The sequence below is a fragment of the Chelonoidis abingdonii genome, chromosome 1 (genome assembly GCF_003597395.2).
Source record: "Chelonoidis abingdonii isolate Lonesome George chromosome 1, CheloAbing_2.0, whole genome shotgun sequence".
Lineage (NCBI taxonomy): Eukaryota > Metazoa > Chordata > Testudines > Testudinidae > Chelonoidis > Chelonoidis abingdonii.
Window position 1 is genome coordinate 208,429,265 of NC_133769.1, and position 17,259 is coordinate 208,446,523.

The following is a 17,259-nucleotide window of genomic DNA, read 5'->3' on the forward strand; positions in this document are numbered from 1 at the left end:
TTTACTGTCTCAGTGCTTCCCCACATAATGGATCAAATTCTAACTTCAGCAGAGTTATCGCAAACTTACAGCAGTGTAAATGACAGCAGTATTTGACCCATTTTTTTTTTGAACCATGTTGAACACTTTATGAAGTGAAGAAGATAATGCATAAAATAGAAGTGAGTGATGATTTTCCCATCTTTATTATAGAAAAGGTAACAAACTAAAATATTTTTAATTCAAATTAGAATTCTGCAGGAACAAGACCACTTGTAATGTAGCCCTAGTGTTAGGAGGAGCTTAAGGGATGGATGGTGGTATACAGTAGATGTGTGTGTTAGTACCTCCTCCACAATACATGTAAACGGTAAACTGTCATGAGAGTTGCGAAGACTTGACAACTGTCATCAAAGGTTGATTAAATGACAAGGGGTTGGCCATGTATTGCCACAATGTCAAAGATAATACACAAGTGGGCGCCCTTATCCAGCCAGAATGCAGGTAAAAAAATCAATATTTTGCCATGAAATTACTATAGTAATTTGTACAGCTCTACTCATTTTATCCACAATAAAATGATTGGTGTGACACCAGCTGCACATGTCAATGGTGCTGAATGGCTCACATTCTCCAGATGCAAAACAAGGGAGATAAAGCATCTTACTTTTTGAACGTGACAGAAAATGATGTTGAAGGGAAATATAGAAGACAAGGGAAAATTTATGGAAACTCAGACAGGATAATAGTTACATGAATTCAATATAAGTAGAACTGCGTGAACCTTAGGCAACACAACACAAAACCACGAGAAACTCTGTTAGTTTGGGATTCAAACATGGAGGGAAAACCAGCCAAGTTTCAAGTCTTTTTTTTTTTTTTTTTTACTTTTTACCAGTCTCTCATTGAAAGGCAAAGACAAGACATTTTGTTTTCTTTTGATAGGTACACTTTTGAGATGGATGTATTTAGCTCTACATTTTATCTGATCTTCACATGTCAATATAATCCAACTTGATTTTTTTTTTTCTTAGCTGTGCATTTAGACAACAGAATTTGCTTGTCTCTAATGCAGGTAAAATATTATTAGCATATTCATCATCGAATAGATTGTGTACCTGGTCTAGTATATTTTTATGATAATTTCTCAAGGCCGATATAATAGCAGTCTGTTCTGGACCATGTTACACATTTGGATTACCTTTAGATAATCAGGCTGAATTCAGCCGCTGAAATTTGCACCTTAGCTTCTATTGTATGATTGTATCCATCATGTGTATGACATTCTACCTAGTCAGATGATGAGGAGCCTGACCTCCAATGGCATTTGTTACATCAAACTTTACTGTATTTCTTTCTTACCATATTTTATTACAGATCAAAAAACTAATTAAAAAATTTATTGCTAAGCAAGAGACTATAAATTTGGTAGTGGTGCCAAGTAATGTGGATATCGCAACAACAGAGGCACTGAAAATGGCTCAAGAGGTAGACCCTGAAGGGGAGAGAACTCTAGGTGAGACATACTTTTAAAAATACAAATGAGGGGAAATTAGGTCATAGAGTTCTAATATTCTTCCCACTGCCCCAAAAACAAGCTCTATGCAATAACATGAATTTTGCACACCGATAAAAGGGAACCAATATCTAAAGGGATAGCTTAATTTGGGGCCCTACTGCCATTGATACTATGCCTATAAATATTTTGAAAACTGAAAAGATTAAAAATTAATATTGTAAAAGCTCTGCTATTAATTTGATATTCCTGAGGTGTTCCTGAAAAAGGTGAGGGGAAGAGAGAGAGGTTGCGGGGAGGGAAGGGAACTTACAGCATTGCTGGAGAAATCTCTTTAGCATATACTGTCGGGAACAATGCTGCATTGGGTAACTAGATACTCACAATAGATCTTTCCCATCATTCATTTCTGTGCATGCCTAATCTTCTCATCATATTACTTCCCAGGGATCCTAACAAAACCAGATTTGGTGGACAGAGGAACTGAGTCGTCAGTTGTTGATATCGTACAAAACCTTGTCATCCACCTAAGGAAGGGTTATATGATTGTTAAATGTCGTGGGCAGCAAGATATTCATGACAAGCTCACCCTGGCCTCTGCAATCCAGAAGGAGAGAGCTTTCTTTGAGCAGCATGAACATTTTAGGTAGTTTTCAAACACTTAAAGGGCCTGATCCAAAGTCCATTGAGGTCAATGGAAAGATTCCTGCTGACTCCCATCGGATTTGGATTAGGCCTACAATGAGAATTATTCTTGAGCTTAGTTTGGAGTGAGTTTTTTCATTTGTTTGTGTTGTCTGTGTGGTAGCATTTTCCAAAATGTAAGGAAGAATTTACATGTCAAATTACTTCTCAACTTAAACTCAGCTTCTTTTCAGATTCAAGTTTGATTTAAGCCCTGATTCAGAAAACCATTTAAAAACATAGTGACCATTAAACTCTGAAGTAGTCCCAAAGGAGTCAAGTTAAGCACAGGCTTTAAAGTGCTTTGTTGGCTCAGGTATTAATGCATATCATTCTATCCACTGGAAAGAATGGGGAAACTTGCAGGAAAGATATGGTCTGTGTTAGGGGAACGCTGTCCTCCACAAACTATTGCTCTTCAGGCATAAAGAGAATTTTTTAACCCGGAAGTGGTTCTGAATGAGTATCCCTACCATATATAGCAGTACATACATTCTTATAATACAGCAATAAAGGTGGATATTTTTATCTCATGATCTTTTTCTGAAGTTACAGTTCTGAACCTTTTTCTGTTCTCAGTCTGTTCAGCAAACTGCTCATCATTTCATGTCTAATCTTGCACAAAAGCAGATTTGGCAGGATGTAGTGAGGCTACAGCTGCACCTTAACTAGCATTCCCCTGCTTGATCAGAAGAAACTGTACACCTCTACCCTGATATAATGCTGTCCTCGGGAGCCAACAAATCTTACCGTGTTGTAGGTGAAACTGCATTATACTGAACTTGCTTTGATCCACCAGAGTGCACAGCCCTGCCCCTCAGAGCACTGCTTTACCACGTTATAGCCGAATTCCTGTTATATCGGGTCACATTATATTGGTGTAGAGGTGTATTTACCTGCTTTGTGTGGCAGAACTAGGGAAGACACTGCTCTCTTGTTTGGCAAATGCGAGTTGGCTCTATTCATATTCCTTATTCTGTTTTCAGAGTTCTTCTGGATGAAAACAAGGCTACTATCCCCATTTTGGCAGAGAAACTTACAGCTGAGCTTGTGGAACATATTAATGTAAGCTAACAAAGAAACACTTTACATGAGTAACCATTCTTTAAAAAATAGGACCCGATCCTGCAGTTTTGGAGGACTGGGTCTGTAGAAATTATTTCTATGAATAGCCTTTAATTACCCTGCCTGATGGCAATCTGGAAATACATGGTCCACTATTCTGAGCCTTGGCTTGGCAGTCAGGTGTCAAGCTGGGCAGATAATAGATTTTTCAGTTCAGCTGCCAAGCTGGGGGTATAATCAGAGAAATATTCATTTTGGTTCCAATAATGTTTGGAATTTGTCAGTAAATTGGAAAAGTCCAGCTCTTCCCCAGCTGAAACTATCAGCTTATGTTCAGATAGTTTTTGGGTTGACCAAAACTGTTCTTTAGAGTGAATAAATTATGCATCCAAAAAATTTTACTCAGCGATAGTCAGTTGACCAGTATTCTATTCTCAGCTTTGCTGCTGACCTACTCTTTAAACATGGGCAAATCACTCTGTGATTCAGTGTTCCTGTCTTTGAAGTAGGAATTCTGATAGTTGCTTTCCTTTGTAAAGCACTTTGAAATCTATGGATGAATAAAGCTAACTAGAGCAAACTAGTATCATGGTCAACTTTCGGAAGCTTGAATAATTTATATCCAGTAAATAGGAAATATTTTAGATACTATGTGTGCTTTTTATAAACAACTGTTTAATAACAATGAAGAGGTTGCTGAGATGCACTGGTTCTCTAAATGGGATGCTGTACTAGACCAGCAAAGCAACATTGCTTTTTTATGTAAGAAAATCACTGAAGAACACCATACTTTAAACCTTCCCCATTCTTTTCTCGGTGCAGGCAGTGTTGGTTTAGACTACAGAGCATACCTGGACTTTTAAGGGCAGTGCAAGATTCATAGATCTCTGTGTCACACTCTGAAATGGTCTGTTTCTTTCAAAGAATGGAATTGTCCAAACTGTACAAGTATTGTTGTTTTTTCTCCCCTAGAAATCTTTGCCTGCTTTAGAAGAGCAAATAAGCATTCAACTCCAAACAGCAACTGAACAGTTACGCAAATATGGCAAAGGCACACCAAAAACAGGAGAGAAGTTGTTTTTCCTAATAGATGTAAGCATAAATATGTATTTGGTTCTGTGGCACAGCAAAGAGAGCTGAACAATTACTAAACTTTCCTGAGCTTATCAAAATCACGACTTTCAAAGGGAACAGATTCATTTCTGCCATCAATACGTTGTAGGGCTTTCACTGCTTACAACACATACAACCCTAAGTGCATCCCTAAATTTAAACCATGGATGCATTTGGCTCATGGTGTCCAGTCTGATGATGTATTTTGCCCAAAAGGTTCACAGAACTTAGAGAAGTGGATATAAAATAACTTACATGTCTATTCCCTTACCCAAGCTTAACCTCTCTGTCCACAGCTCAGGCAGGTCTGGAGCTTCTTTTTCATCTCTGAGTTGGGAGAACCAGTCTACACTGCTTGCAACAAGCTTCCTCTGCTTCTGAATGAAACCTCTCAGCCTGTCAGCTGTTTTACAGACACTCTCAGGGCCACCCCTCCCCTGTCACTTGAAGTTCCCTCCCTTGGATACAGTCTGTGAGATCTCAGCTTTAGCAAAATTAAACCTGTTTATTTCACTGGCATCTGAAGGTAGCATCTCCCAGTAATGGCCCCATTGCTCTCTTAGTTGCTATTAAGGTGTGTACCTGAAGCTGTCTGATCTGTTAATCCTAGTTTTGTTTTCTGCCTAGGACAATCCCCAGTTCCAGTCTGATTTAACCCTTTGAGTTCAAGCAGGCAGCAAAACAAAATGGAACAGGGAAACCAGGTCAAACATAATATTCACTAGAAATAATACGGACAATGAGCTCCTGAGACAGCCAAGGGCTTTGGTCACATAATATAAGTTTCAGGGTCATGCAATATAGAGGAAACTGAGATTAGTATATTTACTCAAAGGTTTTAATCTTAATATCCACATATCTAGCTGGCCTCCAATAAAACCATATCTCTCTGTGTGAAAAATGAAATTAAGAAAAGGGGGCTAATGTATGGCAGCTTCTATCTAGCCTAGCTATTGTTATCTGCCCCCTCTTAGTCTGTGTGGAAAATTGTTACTGCTAATTGTTGTGATGGCTGCTCAGTGGTCTGTATGAAATGAGTTGGTGGTCTCAGCAGTTCTCAGTGGACAAATGTCCACAGTCAGGAAAAAAGAAACCTCACAATCTAGGCTGATATGCTAGCTCTCTCAGCAAAGGAACCGAGGACTAAATGAGCATTGAGAATGAACTAACCCCTCCAGAACAGGACTGAGGCACATGGACAGAATGCTGGTGGAGAAGCGCGTACATCTACTGTCCTGGCTGATAACTAGACAAGTTCAGACTCAAAAGCTGTCAGGTACATTTTAAAAAAAAATAATGAACAAGTTTTCAAAAGTAGGTGTTTAAAATTGGATACCTTAAGCCACATATAGGCACCCAAACAAATGGTCTGATTTTCAAAAATGCTGGGCACCCACCCACTGCCACGAAAATCAGGTCACTTGTATATGTGCCTGAATCTGGATTTAGGTGCCTAGTCATGGGCACCATTTCTGAAAATCTTGGCTGCTGTTAGATCAGCTTTTAGGGTAAAGAGAAAGGGACAAAGGAGGTGAATTAAGATTTAAGCTGGGATTTTCAAAAGCACCAAGATGAGTTAGCAGAGCAAATCCTATTGACTTGTAGAGCAGTTCAATGCTGGACAGAACTTCGGTTAATATGACATTATAGCGTTCCGTGGTTACGTCTCAATGATTTCCATAACACACGTCCTCAGTTTACAAATACAAGATGGTGGTTGTTTTTTCTAATTGCTAGGCCTGCAATCTCAAGCTAGGATCTGCAAGTCAGTCTGGATACTTTTCTTTTTGAATGTCTTGCCAGTAATATAGGTTCTGCAGGGAAAAAAATAGGCCCTCAGCATTGATAGCTGTGTAACTCCACCAATCTTGATTGGCTTTGCATAAATCTAACTGATTGGAATTTAATAAAAGATTGCCTTGATCCACAAGGAAAATAGAATCAAGTTCACTCTTGCTTAGCTATGCTGCCTTTACAGAACTCAGAGTGGTTTTTTTTAAATCTCATTACAGAAAGTCAAACTGTTTAATCAAGACATTGTGAGTTCAGTGGTGGGAGAAGAAAAGTTGTTTGAAAATGAAATTAGACTGTTTACAAAAATCCGCACAGAGTTTCAAAAATGGGGGAAGATACTTGATGACAGTGCATTGACTGGTAAGTACAGGGGCTTGCCTGTGAAGCTGCTATGAAATACTCCACTTCACTTCTTTTGACTGAAGTTGTAAGACAGCAAATAGATCATGTTAATGAAACTGAAAACTTGAAGTGATGAGAATTTATCTACCAAGATCCTCAACTGGTGTGAACTCACATAGCTCCATTGAAATCAATGGATTCCCTCCATGTCCATTGAAGTCAATGATGCAAGGACAATTTCACCAGCTGACAATATGCCCTTGATTCTTTGAATAACTTACGTTAAAAAGATTTTTAAAAGTCTACGGTTTAAAGTCTAGCAAGTTGTGAGTAATAAAATAACCACCTAAAGAAGGCCCATGTTTCACAGATAACCCAGTCTGCTAATTGCTTAATGAATCCAGATCTAAAAGGAGAAGAATGTCTCACAGAAATTTAACTTTAACATCAACTCAAAACATTTCTAAACCACTCAGAATACCCATTAATTCTTCCCTTTGGTGAACATGAAGCACGTATTTCTGTCGAGCAGCACCTCTTGTTATATGTTTTTAGCTGTCTGTGAATGTCGACATCAAAATTGTTAAATGTAATTCTAAATGAATAGTTTCAAAATGTATGTAGGGTACATGTCACTGAGGGGCAACTACATTTAGACACAGGTGTTTTCTATTGTCTAATCTGTCCTATACCACCACATACCCAGAGCCAGTTAATCTAAAGGTATTAGGTGAGTGAAAAAAGTAGGAAAACACGTGGAAAGAGGAGATAGCAGGTGAACAAAACCACAGGAAAAATAGAAGAGGAGAAAGCCAGGAAAAACTAGCTTCTTTATGATGTTACTTATTCCCTTTTGGAATCAGTTGAAGCGCCTATGTAAAATGGAGATAATGATATTTCTGCCTTCCTTGAGATCAACCCCTGAAAAGCACAGTGTATGAGGCAAGTATTATTGTTTATATAAAATGAAGTCATTGCAAGTTAATCTAACAGTTCTAGTTGCAAATCATTGGTGAGCTGGAATAAATATTAAAAATAACAGATAAATGGAATAGACAAGACTTTTTACTAAATTATTCAAGTTTTTGGGCTTTCTATTGTAAATTACATTGCAAGATGTTTTTCTGGTTGACTGATTAATTTGACAAACTCCTATACACCTTCCTTCTAAAAGTTTTGCCTCTCAAACTCCAGTCTACTTATCATTAAACACTACAAAAAAAATTGCAGTGTAGTTTGTGTCAAGCCCATAAGTTTCTGGAATCTCTTGGAACTTCTAGGAGGAATGGTCCTTAATAATTGAATGCAGCATTATCTGTGCACCTCCTGCCTCCGGTCAGGCATGATTATGCTAAAATTTCTAAATCCACACATGATCAATCAAGTTTGGACACTTTTTAAAGCACTTGTACATGTGGAGGCAAGGTACACATGTATCAAAAAGGGTAACAAATATTATTTAGGATGGCAAATTTCTCCAGTGTTGACGATGTTTTAGTGATGGTGTTGTCTGAGTGTACTAGGAGGTCTAGAATAGACTTATTTGTGGCAGTTTTTCAGCTGCAGAAATGATATCAGACTGATAGAAGTTGACGTACTGGATCAGAATATTGGTCCTTGTTCCTGTTTCCATTAGTTTATATGTTCATCTCAGTTAATGAAACGGCTCATTCTTAAAAGTAGTAATAGCATATTTTGGCTCAGTTCTACGGAAATCAACTTGCTTAAATGATCATCTGTGTACTAGTTCTTTCAGTCAAGTGTCTTCAGAAAAAAGAACTAAACTTCTTTTAAATCCATAATTTTCTTTTATAAATTCATTGGAGTTGGTGTATTTAAATAGTGCTGTTGTTTTAATGTTATAGTTAGAAAAACTATACAACATGAAGTGTGGAGATTTGAAAAACAATATCGTGGAAGAGAGCTCCCAGGTTTTGTCAGTTACAAGGCATTTGAGACCATTGTAAGACAGCAAATCATGGTACTAGAAGAACCAGCTATTGAGATACTGAAGAAAGTAATTGGTGAGTTTAATTGACTAAGCTTATCGTAAGCTTCAAAAATATTGGTTTGTCTAGATTTTGGTTAACATGGCAAGAGCTGTATCTTGGCTGTTTCAGGCAGTGGAAAACGAATCTGATTCAAACCAGTTTCATGGCATGAGACAGATATCTAGACCTCAATCCCTGACCTTCAGACTTTGAAAGTACAAATTTCTTTGAAAGTACATTATTTCTGAAACAGTTAGAAATTGACCACAATAGGAAAATGAAAGATCATCATAGATATGACAAGGAGGAATTAAAAATTGCAATGATGAGGCATAGCTCCATGGCAGTGTCATTTGGATAGATATGGTGAATGACCAGTTTTCACAAATCTTGTACTACCAGTAGCTCAGTAATCACATTTACACTGCTACCTTTATTTTATCTCTTTTCTCCCCTCAGAACTTGTCCGAAAATCTTTTACAGAAGTTGCCAAAGATCATTTTGAGGATTTTCAAAATCTTAACAGAGCTGCTAAGGTGAGACACCACATGCTGTCCAGAAAACATCAAAAATTACTGAAGATCTGGAAAACATGACCTATGAAGAAAGATTGATTAAAATTTAGTTTGTTTAATTTGGAGACGAGAAGACTGAGGGAGGACATCATAAGTTTTAAAGTACATAAAAGGTTGTTACAAGGGCAAAGATGAAAAATTGTTCTCCTTTTCTCTGAGGATAGGACAGGTTACACAAACAACTGTCAGGAATGGTCTCATTATTATGTAGTCCTGGCTTCAGTGCAGTGGACTGGACTAGATGACCTCTTGAGATCCCTTCCAGTCTGACACTGCTATGATTTTATGTAGCCTGGTATAAGACCAGCAATACTGAATGGCATAATGTATTGTATATAGAACTACATGTTACTCCTTCACTCTTGATCAGTCAGTTATTTGATTGTTGTACCTTTAAGCAACTTGTGGAGATTCCTACAGACATATCACCTTTATGAATATGTTGAGGCTGAATACAGCATCGGCAATCGCTACACGCTTTATCAGAACATATTGAATGATCTCATCAATATTACCCCTGCCCTGCAAACTCATCCCTCGTGGGGTTTCTCACATAGTTGGCAGCACAAACACTCCTCTGTTGTTCGTACTCAGAGAACTCAAGCGGCAGGCTTTTGGCTGTTCCTGTCCACAAGTGTAATGGGGACACAGAGCAATGCGGCCTCTCAAGCCCGCTGACACAGAACCAGAATCTGGCTCTTACTGTGTGCTCTTGAGAACCCTGTGACACTATGTCACATGTTACCTGTCACATGGGGCTGGTCCTGTACTCACCTGTACACTGGTTGCTTAGTAGATTTTGATAGTTTTCTTCCCCCACCTCCCTCTCCCTTCACAGGACAAAATTGAAGACATTAGAGACAAACAAGCAGAGGAAGCTGAAACAATGATCCGAGTCCAGTTTAAAATGGAGCAGCTTGTATACTGCCAGGACAATGTTTACAGCCAAGACTTAAAAGTTATCAGGGAAGAAACACCAAAGGAAGGAGCCAACAGTCTGAACCCGGCTGCCTTGAGTTTCAATTTTGGCACTGTTCCAACCCAGCACTCTGCCGTTATGGAAATGGGTTATCACCTGGCAGCATACTTCAGTGTGAGTTTATGGATTCCTACCACAGTTTTTATTCCATTCCAAATCCTTCAGCATGTACTAATCCCATTCCCTTTGCAGGCAATAGGAGGAGTTTTTAATTTAAGAAAACCCTGGCACTATTTATAAGGCATATAATTCCCCTCTCGCCGCTGTCCATGGATAACATCTTTTTGCATTAACTGGAATTTTGAACCACCGCTGCAACAATGTCTATGGGCAAATTCAGAAGTGATGTGAAAGGCATGTACAGTATCAATGTACAGAATCGTTACGTAGGGGTCGTTACAGGCTGAGTGAGTAGCATCTGCCTTTTGATGGCTTTTTCTGCCATAAGTCTAGCTCAGTTTTCAAATTACACCAGCTTTCATCAACTTAATGACAAAACGTATGCCACCTCTGAATTTAGCCCTACATCAACTCGGAAACTAAGGCCCTGATTTTTAGGTGAGTCATAGTCTGGTCTGTAGCGATGCACTACCGGCAAAATTCAAGTGCAATTGCACAAAATGGATGCATGTGTAGATACAAATCAGTGCATTCATAATACTAGAGGCAGCTATTGAACCACCAGGCCTCTGTTCTCTCTCTCTGAGAACAAAAGGGAAACTACATGTAGCTCCTGTAAGTAGAAGTGGTTATTTTAGCCATAGATGTTATGAGGTAGGGTGAAAAGGCAAAAGAGAACTTGCTTTTACATAATCTCTCACACACTTAAAGTGCTTCACTTGGCAATAGGTTAAATAACACTAGGGCAGTGAATCTGCAGCAAAGAGCCATTAGACACTCAGCATAGGGTTGCCAGGTGTCCAGTTTTCGACTGGAACACCCGGTCAAAAAGAGACCCTGGAAGCTCCAGTCAACAGTGCTGACTGGGCCACTAAAAGTCCTGATCCCCCTCCCACCCTCTGAACCTCTCAATCCCAGCCCAGAGCACCCTCCTGCACCCCAAGCTCTGCATCCCCAGGCCCAACCCAGAGGCCCACACCTCCAGCTGGAGGCCTCATCCCCCACTCCAACCCCCTGCTGCAGCCCAGAGCCCCCTCCCTCACCTAGAGCCTTCACCTCCTTCCACGTCCCATCCTACTGCCTCAGCCCAGAGCCCCCCTCCCACGCCTGAACTCATTTCTGGCCCCACCCTGGAGCCTGCACCCACTGCTGGAGCCCTCCCCCTCTCCTGCATCCCAACCCCCTGAGTCAGCCCGGTGAAAATGAACGAGTGAGGGAGGGTGAGGAGAGCAAGCGACACAGGGAGGGGGACGGAGTGAGTGGTGGTGGGGCTTCAGAGGAGGGACAGGGCAGGAGCAAGGCAAAGATATTCATTTTTGTGTGAGTAAAAAGTTGGCAACATTTTCAAGAGACACTATGCAGTTAAATACCATCAATTTTCCATGAGAATCAGTCTCCTAGGTTTGTCACTTCTGATAATGGGATTTAAGCACCTAAGTACTCTTGGAAAATTTTACCCTCAGCTTAATGATTTGAAAGGAGAAATGTTGGGCAATAGCCTGAGATTTCTCACAAAAGTGTCTTTTATTTAAGTTCCTTTTGTTAGTCAGTCATCTTGAATAGCTTGTCTGAATAATAAGTTGCTGCCTCTGTTGTACTCTGATTTGTTAGTTAGATTAAGAGGGAACTAGCTCAGGAAAATGTAATGAGCTTTCATGGTTCTAAGTAAGTGATCAAATCCCCACGATGACATCCTTTAAGGCTAGGGCATAGCACTAAGGCAGCTCTGTACTTCACAGGACTAATAAGTTCTGGGATAGTGGAAGCTGATTTTTGGCTGTGCCCATTTGACTGCTTGTGCCAGACAGGTTGATAATGTTAAAGGGGTTCAAGCTAGAATCCTAAAATGTGATGTTTGTGATAGGTTTTGTCCTACATAATTACTTAAATGTACTATGAGCCACTCCATTACTACCCCCAGCAGTTTGTGGAAGTAGGTCAGCCACACACTGTGGCTTCTGTGGAAGGAGTTTTCTTTATAACAGTACAGTAACTCCTTGCTTAACGTTGTAGTTATGTTCCTGAAAAGTGCAACTCTAGGCAAAACAATGTTAAGCAAATCTAATATCCCCATAGGAACTAATGTAAGTGGGGGGGGGGGGGGTTAGGTTCCTGAAAAATACATATACATACATACACACACACAGAGTATAAGTTTTAAACAATTTAATATTATAAACAGCAATGATGATTGGTTGAGGTGGTAGAGTCAGAGGGTGGGATATTTCTCAGGGAATGCCTTACTGCTAAATGATCAACTAGCAACCCCTTGAGGGCTCAGCCAATTAACACATTGTTAATACAGCCTCACACTCTACAAGGCAGCACTTTAAGTACATTGCCTTTTTAAATAGATCAGCAAACTGAGACAGGAGCTGCTGCCAGCAAGCTCTCCATCTTGAGCCCTGTCATGCCCAGTGGTCTGTGATGGGATCTGAGTTACTGCAGAGAATTCTTTCCTGAGTGCTGGCTGATGAGTCTTGCCCATATGCTCAGGGTTTAGCTGATTGCCATATTTGGGGTCGGGAAGAAATTTTCCTCCAGGGCAGAATTTTCCTCCAGAAGCCCTGGAGGTTTTTCGCCTTCCTCTGCAGCGTGGGGCATGGGTCACTTGCTGGTGGACTCTCTGCAGCTTGAGGTCTTCAAACCACAATTTGAGGACTTCAATAACTCAGACATAGGTTAGGGGTTTGTTATAGAAGTGGATGGGTGAGGTTCTGTGGCCTGCTTTGTGCAGGTCAGACTAGATGATCATATTGGTCCCTTCTGACCTTAAAGTCTATGAGTATGTCCCCACGCTGCTCTGTGGAAATGGGGGGAGGAGAAGACCCTGCCATTACCATCCCTCTTTCCCCACTCTGCACAGGAAGCGTGAGGCTCGCAGGAGCAGCATATGGCAGTTGGGGAAGGGACAGCTGAACTGCCCAGCAATTGAGCAGCTGCCACACAGAGAACTTAGGAGGGGGCTGCTGGTCCACATTGACTCCAAGCCCCTACCAAGCTCCAGTGGGCTGCTCTTTCTGCAAGCAGTGGATGAAGCAGGTAGCTGCCAAATCATGTTATAAGGGAGCATTGCACAACTTTAAACAAGCATGTTCTCTAACTGATCAGCAACATAACAACCTTGAGTGAGGAGTTACTGTAAGTGTTGTTCACTGGATGGCCCTCTGCTGGCAAATGTCAGCATTAATTAGGCTATACAGGTAGTCAGCAGTGACTGGTCTGCCTTGTGTTTATGCCTCTGAGAATATTTATTGTTGAAATCAGCAGTGCATCTCATTCATGTTTTCAAATGGGATTAAAGAGGAAAAATTGCATCTCAGCTGTCTGTTCCAGCATCTTCATGAATTAGTCTGTAAATGGTTCAATCATTTGACACAGAATGTTGTAGCTTCTTACTGACTTTCACTAGAGAGCCCTTCCCGTGTCCTCTTTTTGATGGTTATAAAACATTACTATCTTGTTTCCAGAGTGCAGGTAAACGTCTCTCCAGCCAAATTCCTCTGATCATCCAGTTCTACATCCTTCAGGACTTTGGAGATAAATTACAGAATTCAATGCTGCAACTTTTACAGGAAAAAGAAAAATTGAGCTTCTTTCTTCAGGAACGGAAAGATGCTGCTGATCAGAGGCATTTTCTGACTGGACGAATTCATCGTCTCTCACAAGCTCGCCTTCGCTTAATGAAATCTGTGCTGTAACCTCTCTGCTTTAAACAGTCTGTTTCAAATGTCAGTTCTTGGTACTGGAAAGATATAAAGCTCTGATTATAGATAACCCTTTAGAAATTGTGCATGTGTCTACATTGGCCTTAAACGGAACTAACTAAGTCAGAGTTTAGCTAAATCACATAATTGCTTTAACCTCATCAGTTGTGTGTCTCTCATTTTCACCTGTGAATGCTATACATTAAACTAAAATGGTTAAGACTTTCTTATGCCTCCCCCTAACTCTGTTGCTACTGGGAAACATTCTGAATGTGTTCATTTTAACAAGCGAGGACACGAGCTCTCTGCTACAGAACATACATCCTACAGTTGGCAAATGAATTCAACTATATTGCAGTGAGAGACTAAATCAAAAGTGTAAGTATATTTTAAATGTGTGCTTTCCTACTCACCTTTTTGTTGTGTTCTTCCACATGCTTTTTTTCAGCCATGGAAAGTAGTCAGTCTATTTTGACGTTTTGGAAGCATGGTACACATTAAAAGAAGCAAAGGTAAATGTCCCTTTGCAAGTGTAGTGTGAGGATATAAAGTTGTTAGATCCTGGACTGAGATCCTCTGTATGTCACCTGATGTCCTGGCCCCATCACTAGGAAAGAACTTAATCTTAATGTAGCTCAACAGATCATGAGTTGAGACCAAGTTGTTTCTGTGAGTGTGTACTTTAATTATGCTTCTATGAAACTCAATTAAAAATTCTTATTGTTCTTGTAAAGCAACTGAGGTTGATCCCATCAGACGGTTCCATGGCCTACCCAAAGGGGTGGCAGAGAAGCATACATAGCTCATGTTGTCCTGTGTTTGTTAGACACAACAGCATTGCTGAGGGGCAAATGGGCATAGACTGAGCTTTCTTTAGTGTGGAAGCTTTCTTGGCCCTACTCAACTCTAGAAACTGAAGTCTCTATTTATAAAAAGAGGTACATTATGCTGCTGCTATTCTGTCAACAGTAACATGAGCTTATGGTCTTAAAAGAAAAAAAGCCCTGAAAGTAACACTTTTGGACACACATACGTTTTCTTTGATTAAACTTCAAGTTATCCTTCATATGCATTCAGTAGTGAACTTGAAAGAAAAGTATTCACCAAGTATCATTGGAACACAGCATGTGCCTGTTACAACTAAAGATAGGTCCAGTACTGACTCAAATCCAACCTTCTATCCCTCCAAGTAGCAAAATAGATACTTCCCCTCAGTCCTTACTGCCTTTAAGAGGAGCTTTCTTGCCACTTGTAAGTCCACTAAGTATCACTAAAATTGTCCTTCCCATCGAAGTTATTTAGCAGTGGGGGGGTAGTCAGCACTTCTAAAAGTCAAGCCAAGTAACCTGTTTAAAGGACTACCAGGAAGCTTGCTAAAAGGTTGGAGAAAAAACCAGCTCCCTTAGGTGTCCCATCTTGTGCTTAAATCAGAAAAGTATCCTTCATCTCTGAGGCTCTCAAGGTGCTTTACAGACTTCCAGTCAACAAAAAAAGATTGAGGGAGGCAGAAATGCTGTAATAAATTACTGCAAGGAGAAATGATTTGTAAAAGATTTATTAGTTGTACCACTTATGTGCAAGACAACCGCACTTGTTTTCTTAAGAAATTTTGTCTTGTTTTAATATACATTGCTATTTTTTTAAAAAGTCATTCCACTGAAAAGATTTGTCATTCCTATAGAAAGTGACTCATTATGGCTTGTGTGTCACCCTGAACATTCTAGCCTTTACAACCATTTTTAAAATATTACTTAAGTGGCACTCTGATATATAACAGACTGTGGTTCCAAAACTGAAGTGGAAATTTCTCCAACTCAAGCTTTGGGAATTAAGGTACCATTAAGTAACAGCAAACTTGGTCATTTCACTCCATTGGAGAGCACATAAAGCAGGAGAAGAGTCATACTGAGTCTCATTACTTTTGGCAATTTGTCAGTGCCATACCAGTGTCTTTTTGTACACTTCTAAAACTATAACAGTTTATTTTTCCTCTTCTAGAACATTAAAATCATCGGACTTATGCGAATGGTTAGTGGCTTTGTGTTTTGTTTTGTTTTTAAAAAAAAGCTTAAGTGGTTGGTCTCCTGCTAAAATAGCTACAGGGACAAGTACAGAGAACTTTCTATGGAATTAAAAGCCAGATTACTTTAAAACTGAGGTAGTCATGTGTTTGGTGGAAATGGCTTTTTTTTGCAACTCTGATTTCCACACTTTCCCAGCCTTCCGTACCTACACTTTGATCACAGAGAATGACTACATGGAAGGCAGCTACACAGCAAAGCTTTGTTCTTCGCATTTCAGAGGGGAGAGTTCTCAGAATCAGTTAGCAGCTCCCAGCTCATAAAATTGAGCATGCTACTGGTACACAGTGTCCTGCTACAAGCCAGAAGAGCTGTTCTCAGCAGCCTACCTGTGCTGTCTAGCTTTAGAACAGTAGTTACTGTATTTCTCCTGCATGCTAGATGTGGGACCCAGGAAGGGTAACCGTGAAGAACAATGGCACATTTTCAATTACTGAGCTAAATGCTGATCCTATTTATGTTGGGGTAAATCCAAAGAGATCACCCTGGCTGTTACCACACCTATAAAAGGTCCTGAGGATTTTCAACCACCTGAATATATGCCAAGACATCTCTCCCTGCCTCTACTCTCCAATGTACAAAACAGCTTCCCTTTACCTATAATGCCCTGACTGACATTCATCATGTGTTTTTCTCTTTAAGTCATCAGCTAGGACTCCAGAGATTCATATTTACACCACTATTTACATTTAAATTATGCCAGTAACGCAAGTGTCAAACCACCCTGCTTGTAATTGAAACAGTGATTATTTCAATTACAAATGTGATTATAGAAAAACCCTATAAACTTGGAAGCTACAAAACTAAAGGAACATGTCAGTTACCAGTTGACAGCAACTTTGTGCCACCAGGCACCATAATCAGAAAGGTGCTTGAGAGAGTCTTCTACTTCATTAAATAGATCAGTCACTGCAGCCAGCACAGAACTGAGTGTGCAAAACTTCAGGTTATTTGCAAGTAGTAAAAAAATTGTAAGGATCTAGAAATTCTTTTTAAAAGTACATAGTAAGGTAGCCAAGAAAGCCATAGCTCCATTTAACATTGTTCTTGAAAGATGATCATCTATTTGCCTGTTTGAAAAACAAAAAACAAAACAAAACAAAAAAGTGGTGAGTATCATCTCTCTCAGTTTTCTCAATTACTGGATATGATTGAGCCAGCTAATGGTTCTCAAGGTCATTAAAAATGTGATGTTACTTTTCATAATACAAATAATGCGATTTGGAATAATAAATAGTGGGAGTTCTCTAACTCAAAGTCTTTGAATCATGATCTGAGGACTCAGTAACTCAGCCATAGGTTAGGGGTCTATT

General features: G+C 39.8%; 2 protein-coding genes across 2 annotated transcripts in view; one reads left to right on the plus strand and one right to left on the minus strand.

Annotated features, from left to right (window-relative positions):
• The window catches only part of LOC116821855 (interferon-induced GTP-binding protein Mx2-like), a 28,457-nt gene extending 14,405 nt beyond the window's left edge, over positions 1-14,052 (plus strand). Inside the window, exons 5-13 of the mRNA XM_032775315.2 lie at positions 1,357-1,495; positions 1,943-2,141; positions 3,166-3,244; positions 4,217-4,336; positions 6,370-6,511; positions 8,359-8,517; positions 8,944-9,020; positions 9,898-10,152; positions 13,629-14,052. Of these exons, the coding sequence (XP_032631206.1) occupies positions 1,357-1,495; positions 1,943-2,141; positions 3,166-3,244; positions 4,217-4,336; positions 6,370-6,511; positions 8,359-8,517; positions 8,944-9,020; positions 9,898-10,152; positions 13,629-13,859 (1,401 nt within the window). The 3' untranslated portion in view covers positions 13,860-14,052. The remainder of the gene's footprint in view (positions 1-1,356; positions 1,496-1,942; positions 2,142-3,165; positions 3,245-4,216; positions 4,337-6,369; positions 6,512-8,358; positions 8,518-8,943; positions 9,021-9,897; positions 10,153-13,628) is intronic.
• Positions 14,053-17,004: 2,952 nt separating this feature from the next.
• TMPRSS2 (transmembrane serine protease 2) overlaps positions 17,005-17,259 on the minus strand; it is a 28,751-nt gene continuing 28,496 nt past the window's right edge. Inside the window, exon 14 of the mRNA XM_075073906.1 lies at positions 17,005-17,016. Within this exon, the coding sequence (XP_074930007.1) occupies positions 17,005-17,016 (12 nt within the window). The remainder of the gene's footprint in view (positions 17,017-17,259) is intronic.